The sequence below is a fragment of the Tenrec ecaudatus genome, chromosome 1, assembly GCF_050624435.1.
Source record: "Tenrec ecaudatus isolate mTenEca1 chromosome 1, mTenEca1.hap1, whole genome shotgun sequence".
In the NCBI taxonomy this organism is placed as follows: domain Eukaryota; kingdom Metazoa; phylum Chordata; class Mammalia; order Afrosoricida; family Tenrecidae; genus Tenrec; species Tenrec ecaudatus.
In genome coordinates this window covers 65,188,164-65,200,026 of record NC_134530.1, presented here as the reverse complement: position 1 = coordinate 65,200,026, position 11,863 = coordinate 65,188,164, and the positions used below count along the sequence as shown (strand labels likewise).

The 11,863-nt window shown below is 50.8% G+C and overlaps 1 protein-coding gene across 2 annotated transcripts in view; it reads right to left on the bottom strand.

Moving 5' to 3' along the window:
• Positions 1-10,702: 10,702 nt before the first annotated feature.
• KCNQ4 (potassium voltage-gated channel subfamily Q member 4) overlaps positions 10,703-11,863 on the bottom strand; it is a 63,341-nt gene continuing 62,180 nt past the window's right edge. For both annotated transcript variants that reach the window (XM_075539349.1, XM_075539351.1), the window contains 2 exons: positions 11,292-11,421; positions 10,703-10,915 (listed from right to left, as the gene is read on the bottom strand). In XM_075539349.1, coding sequence (XP_075395464.1) covers positions 10,703-10,915; positions 11,292-11,421 — 343 coding nt within the window. The remainder of the gene's footprint in view (positions 10,916-11,291; positions 11,422-11,863) is intronic.

Sequence of the window (11,863 nt, the reverse complement as noted above, 5' to 3'; positions counted from 1 at the left end):
GTACTTAGATGAGGAAATGGAGAGAAGTGTGGATTTACACTTAATTCAGGACAGTGCCTAAAGGCTCGGCTGGATGATCAAGGACCCAAAAAGCAGAGATTTGGTGGTGAGGGGACAGTGGAGAGGTGACAAAGAAGACCTGGTGAGTATTGGGGTGGACTTTCAGAAATGGGCACAAAGTGTGAACATCTTTCTGTCCCACGTCAAAGTTTCCGAAAGGTCTTCCATTACAAAGGAGATTCTCGATAAGGCATATTCTAGGGATGTCAATCAATCCCTCTCCCACCCATCCAATGCCTAAGTCTATAGGCTCATGTACAAAGTGGGCAGGGTGGCAAGAACAGAGACTGTGGACAGGTCCTGTTGGGTTCATCCAATCACCTGGTGCCAGGTTGATACCAGTGGGCCTGCATGGAGTGGGCAGCGATTTATAGTCAGGGTAGAGCGCTCGTGTTCAAAGGTGGGTAGTAAGAGTAGCTTCTCTCACCATTATGCAAATAGCCCATTGCATCCATTTCCTGTCACTGCTCTAACAAGTTACTACAAACTTGGTGACTTAAAAAGAACACTTTCATTAAGTAGCAGGTCTGGAGGCTGGACGTTCAACATCGGCTTTATTGGCCCCAGTTAGCAGGTTGAGCTCCTCTAAAGGCTCTAGGGGAGATCTCATTCCTTACCTCTTCTAGCTCCGGCGACTGCCAGCATCCCTTAGCTTGTGGCTGCAGCACTCCAAGCTCCGTCTTCATCTTCCTGTCACAGTCTTTCTTCAGTATGAGTTGTCTCCTGCCTCACTCTTATATGGACCCTGTGATTGGCTATAGGGCCCACCAGATAATCTAAGACAGTGATTCTCAACCTTCCTAATGCCCAGACCCTTTAATACAGCTCCTCATGTTGTGGTGACCCCCAATCATAAAATGATTTTCGTTGCTACTTCATCACTGTAATTTTGCTGCTGTTATGAATGATAATGTAAATATCTGATATGCAGGATGTATTTTCATTGTTACAAATTGAACATAATTAATGCATAGTGATTAATTACAAAACAATATGTAATTATGTATTGTGAAATATTTATTTCTAATGATTAATCAATGAAATTTTGTCTTAAAACATGGTGTAGCATGGGTAACAGTCTTCATGCCAGGTACTCATATGTGGGCATATCTGCAAGTTGGGGGCCCCAGCCTGGAGACGGATAGAGGAGTTGTGTCTCGGTGCCTAAGACTGATGGTCATAGGCGACCCCTGTGAAAGAGTCATTTGATCCCCAAAGGGTTTGCAATCCTCAGGTTGAGAACCATAGATCTAGGAGAATCTCCCCATGCTAAGACTTTACATCTGTAAAGACCTTTTCCTCCTTACAAGGTTCCATGTACAGGCTCCACTGAACAGGACCTGACATCTTTAAACAAAACTAAACTCACTGTCGTGGAGTTGGTGACAACTCATGGAGACCCAAAGGGCAGGGTAGCCCTGCCCCGTGGGGTTCTGAGACTGTAAGCCTTTAGGGAAGTGGAAAGCCGCATCGGTCTCCCATGAGAGGGGCAGCTGGGTTCAACTTGCAGACCCCATGGTTAGCAGCCCGGCTCGGAACCACTGCGCCTCCGGGGCTCCTTGGCGTGGCCATTAGTCAGCCCACTCTATACCTCTCACAGGGATTTGCTTCCTGTCCCTGTGACTTCACTTCGGGCTCTGCTGGCTTGCAGATCTCAGTTCCCAAGGGAGGATGAGGGCGTAGCGTTTTCATTGAATTGGAAATCAGACTTCCCCTTGGCCATTTGGGAACCTCCTGCCGCTACCAATGCTCTGCTTCCAGGCATAAGTTCTGTGGCTAATTGCTCAGCAGTGGACAGCCGAATCCTTCCTCTTCTGTCCTTAGTCAGGAAGCTCTGCTGAAATCTGATCATTGGGGGGAGGGGGGGCGGGGCTGCTGGCTTTTTAAATACCAGTGACATAGCTTAAGGCATCGCAGAAAGACCCCTGAAAGATGGGAGGTCACAGTGGCTGCAACAAGGGGCTCCAGCAGAACACTTGTGGGGATAGGGCAGGACCCCGGGCGGCGCTTTGTCCTATTGTCTGCGGGTCACTTGGGGCCAGAGCCAACTGGTTCAGCCACTGAACCAAGAGACAGAGAAAGAGTTCGTGTACCGGTTGCAAGACTGAGCCTGTTACTGACGGGAAATTGGACTGCTCCTACCGAGGACAGGGAAGAGTCCTGGACCGCGAGCAATTCTCTGGGGTTCCTTTTAGTACTTCCATGTACAATATAAACGCTCATAAAAAGCTATGTATTATGCATATTTTAGTGAGCAGCTCCTCAAACCATGAAGGGCCACTGGGGATTCAGACCCTTTAAGAATGATCATTTGAGTCCCCCCACCCCCATGTAAAGACCCCTAACTTGAGTCCGAGATGAGGCCAGGGGGAGCACGGAGGGCAGGGAAATGGGAGGTTATATGCATCCCTGGGAGAGAGGGCTCGGTAACCAGCAGGGGCTCTGTTGCAGCCACGTGTCTTTTCCTTCCTTGCACAGTGTGTGTGTGTGTGTGTGTGTGTGTGTGTGTGTGTTACACATGAAGGGAACTCATTCTCCCTCCTCCTCCCTGATTGGTGTGTCGTTGTCATCTCAGTTCAGTGTTTTCTTGCGGGGGGTTGTCCCTGGCTTCGAGGAGCAATGAACAGCGCCCAGCGGCCCATTGAGACGACCAACTCTTTTTTTTTTCTCTTTTCTTTTTTTACATTTTATTAGGGACTCATACAACTCTTATCACAATCCATACATATACATACATCAATTGTATAAAGCACATCCATACATTCCCTGCCCCAATCATTCTCAAGGCATTTGCTCTCCACTTAAGCCCTTTGCATCAGGTCCTCTTTTTTCCCCCCTCCCTCCCCGCTCTCCCCTCCTTCATGTGCCCTTTGTAATTTGTACATCGTTATTTTGTCATATCTTGCTCTATCCGGAGTCTCCCTCCCCCCTCTTCTCTGTCGTCCCTCTCCCAGGGAGGAGGTCACATGTGGATCCCTGTAATCAGTTCCCGCTTTCCAACCCACTCGCCCTCCACTCTCCCAGCATCGCCCCTCACACCCTTGGTCCTCAAGGTATAATCCACCCTGGATTCCCTGTGCCTCCAGCCCTCATATGTACCAGTGTACAGCCTCTGCCCTAGCCAGCCCTGCAAGGTAGAATTCGGATCATGGTAGTTGTGGGGAGGAAGCATCCAGGATCTGGGGGAAAGCTGTGCTCTTCGTCGGTACTACCTTGCACCCTGACTGACCCATCTCCTCTCCTAAGCCCCTCTATGAGGGGATCTCCAGTGGCCGACTCTTGGGCCTTGGGGAGACGACCAACTCTTAGAGCCATCTGTTGGAACTGACAGACTCCGGATTTCCTTTGGGGGAGAGAGTGAGAAGGTCTTTATTTGTATGATGCGCTGTTGTTGTTGTTAGCTGCTGCTGAACTGATTCCCGACTCCTACTGACACCAAAGGACAGAGGTGAACTGCCCCATAGAACTGTGATCTCTACAGGAGCAGGTCACGGCCTCCTCCCACAGACTGACTGGGGGAGGGGGCTTCGAACCACCAGCTTTTCAGTCAGTTACTTAGTCCTTCCTTAGCTGGTGTGATGGCATCTTAGCCAGCGGAAGACACTGCTGTTAGATAGCGGTCTGATTGCTGTGGGGGGATGCTGAGCACACAAAGGGGGATCTTTGTTCCAAATCAACCTCTTTATACTCTGCTCTGTGGAATGTGTGTCTGGGACTCTGAAAGCCCTATGATTCCCTTGCTACCTGATTTCTCGTGATCCTACCTGGGGGACCTTAGGAGCCCAGTGGAGGAGTGCGTGCGTGTTGGGCTGCTAACTGCCAGGTCAGAGTTCAAAATTGCCAGGTGCTTCCCAGGAAAAAGAATCCAGTAAAGATCACAGTCTCAGAAACTCCCAGGAGCAGTTCTACCCTGTCCTGTAGGGTCGCTATGAGTTGGAATTAACTCCATAGCAGAGAGTTTGGTTTGGAAGGGGGCATTGGAATCTCTCTCTGCTTGGTACAAATGGTTATTGTACTCAACTGCTAATGGGAAGATTAGTGGTTTGAGTCTAGTCCAAGGTGCCTTACAAGAAAGGCCTGGTGATCTACTGCCCAAAGCTCAGCCATTGAAAACCCTACAGAGCAGTTTTACTCTGGCACGTGGGGCTCCCCTCCAGCTTTTGAGTTCTGATAACTCCATCCTCTTCCTTTTATTCCCACAATGCTAGGTATAATCATGCTTCTAGCCGTTGTTTTCTCTAGATTAGCAGCCTCAGTGGTACCTCTCGGCTCTCCCAGTCATTCTGCAGCTGTGTAACTCATCCCCTGTAGTCAAGTCAGTGGGTTGAAAAACCTCGTGTAGTTTCTGTTGTCTTGGCTTGAATAACATAAACTATTAGGAAAGTGGTATTCACTCTTCACTGGGATGCTAAACCAAGAAAAGGTAAATTTGGAAGCACGAGGGGTCATAATAAGGGATCAGCCTGCTTGAGAGGAAGGTTCAGATAGGAAACAGGCAGCTGCGTGCTTAAGCGCCTAGATCTAACTGGGCATGAAGCCAAATCCATCTCCAGGACTGCTTTGTCATCTGGGCCAACGGGTTTAATTTTTGCTTAAGCTATGTCATAGCTCAGACTGTGTCTCCCAAAAATGATGTGTTGTACATCCCAACTCGATGCCTATGAACTCAATCCAATTTAGGAATGAGTTGACTTTGTTACACTAATGAAGCAGTATGATAGTTGGGTTTTGCATCAACTTGGCTGGGCCAAGATTGTCAGTAATTTGGCAATAGTCCCCCACAATGTGATCAAGCACAATGTAATCCACTCCATCATAGGCTCTAGCATAATGTGATTGAGCCTGTGAGCATCCCGAAGTTGTGGTGGAGGACAGCCTCCTTGATTAGATCACAGCCTTGATGCAATTGGAAATAAGACTCCTGGGGGCATGGCCTGCTCCTCTTTCAGCAGACTCCGTGGGAAAACTTGCACTTCTGCTGGGTCTGGATCCTGCGTGTCGTTTGTAGACCTGTTGCCATATAGCCTGCCAGTCCTTGGAGCCATCAGCAGATTGTTGACTCTAGATTCATTTGACGCTGCATCTACCAACCTATGATATTCCTGCTTCATCTTCCTGCTTCCTGGTTTGTCAACCCCCACCCCATGGCTCCAGGACTGAGGAAAGAAGCCTCCACCGTCCCATCTGACTTGAACTAGGCTGGGCTTACTGGCTTCCTAAACTGTGTGAACCATTTCTTGATGTAACTCTCATTCTACATACATATAAGGATACCTAGAAGCTCACTGGTTTGCTTCTCCAGAGAACGCAGCCTCACACAGGTAGGACTAGTGTAGGGCATGTCTTGCGCCCACCTCTTTTTAGTCAATAAAGGGATAAAATAAGCAATTAAGCAGAGGATAAATACGATAAAATAGGTGTCACGATACATGGAGATTTCCAAGGAACTAGGAAGCAGAAGCTGAAGAGACAAGGAGGACCTTCGTCCAGAACCAACCGAAAGAGAAAGGTGTTCTCCCTAGAGCAGGAGCTCTGAATTCTGATTCCCAGCCTCTTGAACTTAAGAAAAGGAGGCCTGGTGGCACTGTGGAATAAATGTTGGACTGCTAACCTCAGGGTCGATGGTTCAAGCCCATCAGCAGCTCTAGGGGAGAAAGTTGAGGCTACCTGAGCCTATAAACATTTAGAGCCTCAGAAGCCCAATATAGGGTCACTATGAGTCAGAATTGACTCAATGGCAGTGGCCAAACTGGAGAAAATAAATTTGTTTATTAAAGCCATCCACTTGTGGTATTTCTGTGTTAGCACTAGATAAAGTGCACCCAAAAAAGAAGGAAAAAATCCCACACCCATTGTCATCAAGGGTTTCCAAGCCTGCAATCATTACGGAAGTGAAGTGTCACATCTTTTGCCGGGTGAGCAGTTAGTGGATTGGAATCACTGAGTGCTTAACCACTGTGTCACTGGATGACTAAGACAAATTTTGGTACTAGAAGAGTGGGGTGCTGTGGGAAACAGAAATATTTCTCCCAAAGTGTCTCCCCCAAATCTATGCCAAACCCAAGATGCTGCTTGCTACACATAGTAAATGACTGTACACTAAGAGGTCAACGAAAGTAGGTCAGAGGTTATTCTCCTTAAGGGTATCTAGAGCAACCAGACTCTATAGTCTGACTCACCCTCAGCAGGGCCCACTCCCTTCTGATATTGTTTCCTTGAAGGAGTGCCCAAAGGCAAGCCCGGGACCACTCAAGAATGACTAAGCTTTGGCTACTATATTGAGGCTAGGGTCCACCCATCTTGCCACATATGTACCCCTATTCCCTCCCTTTACTATTGCATGTACACCCCTAGGTTGTCCCCCACCTATTGCTTGTATTGCCTATGTTACAACCCCTTCCTGTGATGTAATTGCTACCTGTAATCAGAGGGCTTGCATGCCATCAAAGATATATAAGCTTTGGTTAGAAATAAAACCTTATGAGAGCTCGCTCTTGCCCTCTCGTTCCCCATCTCCACGTGTACCACCAAGAGGAGCTGAGGTGAGCATGCTACTATGAAATGTGCCTGACTTGTTTTACTTTCTCTCTCCCATCTCTCCCTTTTCTCTATGACTTTACTACAATCTTTATACGTCTTAACCGTACAATTGTGCCTACCAAACTTGTGATTAGTTGTGGGGGGTGGCTCCCCCCACAGGGTGCTGCTTAACAGATATCTTAAATATGTAGCAGTTTGGAAATTGGGTAATGGTTAGAGGTTAGAAAAATGTTATAGTACCTAACAGTCAAAGTCTAGATTGCCTTGTAGAGTCTTTTAGTAGAATTACAAACGTCAAAGGCAATTCTGGTGAGGACTCAGAAAGAAGGAAGCAGAGTTATAGGGAAAGCCCTGTTGCCTGAGAGAATACGCGACATCAGCAACGGAATGTTGCTAGAAACGTGGGTGCTCAATGTGCTTCTGGTGAGGCTTTAAAAGAAAATGATTGGACAATGGAGGACGGGCAACACTTTTTTTCTTTTTAGGATGATAATTTTTAATGCAGTGGCAAAAAACAAAATAGGCAACCTTCTCTAAAGTATGTTCAAATGCTAAGTGGAAGGTAAACTTATGTGATGAACTTAGATCTCTAGCTGATGAGAGTTCTAAGTGATGTGTTCATGAGTGGTTTCTCCCTGTTGCTTATAGTAAAATTCAAGAGGAATGAGAAGGACTTAAAAATGAACTGTGCCAAGTGAAAACAGAACTTAAAGGTTTGGAAAAGGCCGTTGTACAAATAAAGGACATGTATCCTAGAATGCTCATCAAAGATGTGGTCACACGGTCTGCTGGTAGAGTTTAACTCTGTGATGGATGAACTGAACCAACTACCGGAGCAAGATATGCATCTGCTCAGACGGAAAGGGACAGAGAAAGGAGAAGAGCGAAAGTTGTCTTCCTCTTGGAAATCTATCCGCAGAAAACCAGTCAAAGGAGATACATTTGTTTTCCACCGAGAAAAGAAAAGGACCATTCCTGAAGCAGCTCTGAGATCAGCAGAACCATTGGAAGGAGTGTAGGAAGCAGGACCTTCTTGGTTTCACAGGTGGGGCCACAGTCTCCTGGATTTCAGAAAACAGCACCATAGTCTCCTAGGTTCCAGAGTCAGATCTCTATTCCAGAGTATGCCAGGGAGATGAGGCCACCGCCCAAAACGGAAGGGGCAGAATTGCCATGCCCAAAAAGTAAAAAATGGGGCCTGGTAGGGACAAGGTCGTAGGAGTCACCACTCAGATGGACTAGGAAAATGGGGGCTGCCCCAAACCAAGGTTGCTATCCCAGTGGGCCTAGAGTCCAGACAGCATAGCCCATACTCAGAGTACGGAGGGCAGGGCCCCCTCAGATGGTCGCAGAGAACAGAGGAGGGCTTTCTAGCCTTGAGAGCTACTATCAATTGTTTGGTGCCCATTCTTCCTTCTTTTCCTAGAACGTCTCCCCTTTGTAACGGAAATGCCTGTCTTGTGTCTATTCCATCACTGCATTCTTACCCCAGGCTTCAGAGATGGAGAGAATTTTTTGCCCAGGGTGGGATATACCTAAGGTCATCCATATTTAAATCATTCATATATCAGATTTAGATAAATCAGAAATGAGGTTTGGGACGTGGAGTTGACTTGAGACTTTTGTATGATGTTTTGGTATGATGTAGCAAGGACATTCATCTGTGCGGGGTTGCAGTCAAAGGGTGCAAAGTTTAGATTAAATTGTGGCCCCCAAAAATATATGTTGTAAAAAATGTGTGGCTATAATCCCATTTGGGAGGGTGCATCTTTGTTATGTTAATGGGGCAAGATTAGCATAAGGTGTGTCTGGAGCCAGTCTTCTGAGGCATCAGAGATTAAACTTGCAGGTAAACAGGAGAAATGGGGTTAGACAGATGGTAATAACATGAAGATTTTCAAGGAAGCAGGAAGCAGAACGACAAGGGCTTTCCTCCAGAGCCAACGGAGAGAAAAACGTTTCCCTTTCACCTGTGCTCTGAATTCAGACTTCTGGTCTCCTGAACTGTGAAAAACTAAATTGACATTTGCTACAGCTACCCGCTTGTGATACTTACGTGGGAGAAGCACTAGACAGTAAAGACCCACTCGACTGTGGCGGACGTTATCGCCCATAGTCCCAAATGCCTGCCTAATCCACATTGCTCTGGCCCCAGTCCCAGCCCAGAGCCCCGGCCCCCGCCGCCACTGAAGAGAGCCAAGTCCAAACACCTCCTACTGAAAACTTTAATGAAACCAATAAGTTAATAAGTTAACAAAGTGAGGTACTTGCATATCTGAGAACCGGGTTGGTGGAGGAACCTTGATTGTGAAAGGAGTGGGGGTGCTTCTTCCCAAGCCTCCTTTGGTGGTGGGGTCTTCCCAGTCTCCCGCCCTCTCCACAGCTCTGTCTCAGAGGAAGGGGAAAGTGGCTCTCTGTGGATAGTGCAGTGTGGCTGCGGTGAGCCAGGAGAGGCTCCATCCAGGGCATGATGGTCACATGCAGAGGGCATGTTGGGCAGAGGCTGGGCACCATGAGGCTGAGCAAGATCCAACCCCAGCCCTGGCGCTGGTGCATGCAGGTCCCCAGTCATGAGATGCAGGCAGCTTGGCCTGAGACCCTTGTCCCCTGGCACCCCGCAGTAACTCGCCATCAATCCACTACCCATCGCCCTCCTGCCACCTGCATTGGCTTTGCAGAAGAGGGAAGAAGGATATGGGTACCAGAGAGGTGCTAGGGACCTGGTGTGGTTGAGGGCTTATGCCAATATGGGGGGCGGGGGAGGCTGCCAACTGAAGTGAGACACGGGTACTGGAAGGAGGGGAGACAGTGCATGTGAGTGTCAAGTGCACAGATGGTGCCTGACGGATAGTAGCTGCTGTTTGCTTTATTATTCTCTCTGGGAGTTCGAGTGACTTGGAAGGGGTGGAACCTGGATGGAACTGGGCCTGGTAATCCCCTTGGGGAAGGGCTTGGGATCTTTCCGGTGGATGCCTAGACTGAATTGTGCTGTGGGAATGTCAAGGGTAACCCTTGGAGGCAGACAGAGGCAGCGGTTAGGGCTCCAGGACCTGTGAGGAGCAGAGGAGCTGGCCACACCCTGGGGTGAGGCCTGCAGAGACCTGAGTCCATTCTGAGCTCCCTCTCCTGGCCAGATGCCCCGATAGAGTGGGGAGCTGCCCCTGCCTGCAGGGCCAGTCCACTGGGTTCATCTGTAGCAGGCCAAGGACATTTGGGTGGCTCTGCGTTTACTTCTTCAAATATGTGTGACTGTATGAGCCTTTCTGTGTGTCTGCGTGGTGGGAGGATACAGAAACCTCGGCTGTCTCTAAAGTGTCTGGAGGGCCAGAGGGATCTGGACCCCCGGCAGAAGGAACCCCTGGGAGGTGATGCCTGCACCGGGGAAAAGACCCAAGCACTGCCCTTGCGGAAGGGCAGAGGAGAAACTGGGCCCGTGCTGGGGAGAGATGGGTGACAAGCGGGGTTGTGGCCAAGCAGCCTGAGACCAGCTACTGCTGGGGGCCGTCTCCTGAGGGGAGAGGGCAAAAAGGACCCCATGGGGGTCCCTGAAGTTGCATATTTAACACAGTTTGCATATATGGTGCCCACCTGCCATACGGCAGGGTCCTGTGTCTTGTGGGTACCTCTGGGGGCACCTGGGGCCCACCCCCAAGTGGGGCAGGGCCTTGGCGGGAGGGCTTCCCTGCTCTGTCCGAAGGGTGGGTCAGAGACCTCACCTTGCATAGCTGGAAGCTGGGTCTGGGCCCAGGGCCGCAGTGACCCGCTCCCACTCCTGGGCCAGTGCCCTTGCCAGGAGGGCCAGATCACACCTGATGGCGCGGGCAGGGCACTGGGGGACCCAGAGGCCATGGGGCAGCCGCTGCTGTGGCCCTCCCTGCGTCCTGGCATCTCCTGCTGATGTGGGGGCGGGTCGCCGGCTCCCACAGCGGGTATCTGGCGCCGCCCTCCCCCGCCCAGCCCCCACAGTTGCTCAATGCTGCGTGTGGCCTCGCTCCCCGCAAGTGATGCGAGTTCAAGTAAGAGGAGTCCTGAGGCCTCGGAGGGGGGTCCGAGCGCGAGGCCAAGGGGCTGGCCATGTGCTGTCCCGTCCCTGAGAAGCCCCTCAGTCCATGTTGGTGCTGACCGAGCGGGAGATGCTGAGCGTCTGCGCAGAGACGGAGATGTCCTCGTGGTCCACTGGGCTGTGGTAGTCGGAGGTGATGTCAGGGTCGAAGAGCGGCACTTGCACGGTGCCCAAGCTGGCCGAGGTGCCCGAGCGCAGGCAGCGCGAATAGAAGCCCAGCAACAGGTCCAGCTTGTGCTCGATGGACTGCACCTGGGGGAGAGCGGGAGGGGCGGGGCTTGCGAGTGGGGCGGGGCTTTGGCAGGGCGGGGCGGGGCGGGGCAGGAGAGCTGAGGGTGAAATGTAGGGTGGTCCAGATGGGAAAGGCGCGAGAGACCGAGAAGCGGGGTTGTGGAGTGGGCGGGACTAAATTTGGCCAAGGCTCCTTTGGTAGCTTTGCCTGCGAATAGTGCAACCTTGGGCGGGGCTTAGGTGGGCGGGCGGGTCGTTTAAGCGGGAGAGGGTGGGCTTTCCGGGAGGCGGGGCCTATCTGTGGGCAGGCTCGCAAGGTGGGAGGCGCCTGCGACCGGCTCCGGCCTGGCGAACCTGAACCCGGGCGGAGGCTCCGAGACGTGCACCCCACACTCACCTGCTTCTCCACCTTGACCACGCGCCCCATCATGCTGATTTCATCCACCGCCTCTGTATCGGAGGGCCCCTTGTCGCCCTTCTCCCGGGCCTTTCGGTCCCCAGGCCCCCGACCCACAATCTGGTCTACGCTGTAGGGACAGGGAACTATCAGAGGAAAGGCGCCAGGCACACGCCAACCCTCCCCTCCCCGAAGGAGTCTGCAGAGGAAAGGGGAGACGCCCTACACCACGAGTGGGCGAGGCCACCCACCATCACCTTCCGGAAGCCAATGGGGAGAGGGAGGAGGCAAATGGAAATGAGAGACAGAGCAAGATCAGAGGTGGCCCACCTTGTCTCTGTAGTATTGCATCTGAGCGCCTGGTTTGCAAAAGGCTATGGAGGGCAGAGATAGCCCCAAATCCATTTGCTGAGCCCACACGGACTAAGTGAGCCTCAGTTGAATGCTTCTGCTCATTAACCAAGGATGTAGATCATCTTGCCCTCAGGCAGGATGTATTGGAAAACAGGACCTTCCTCTACCCCTCTCCAGACAGCCAGGGAGGGGCAGTGTCTTTTAGGAGCTTGGCTGGG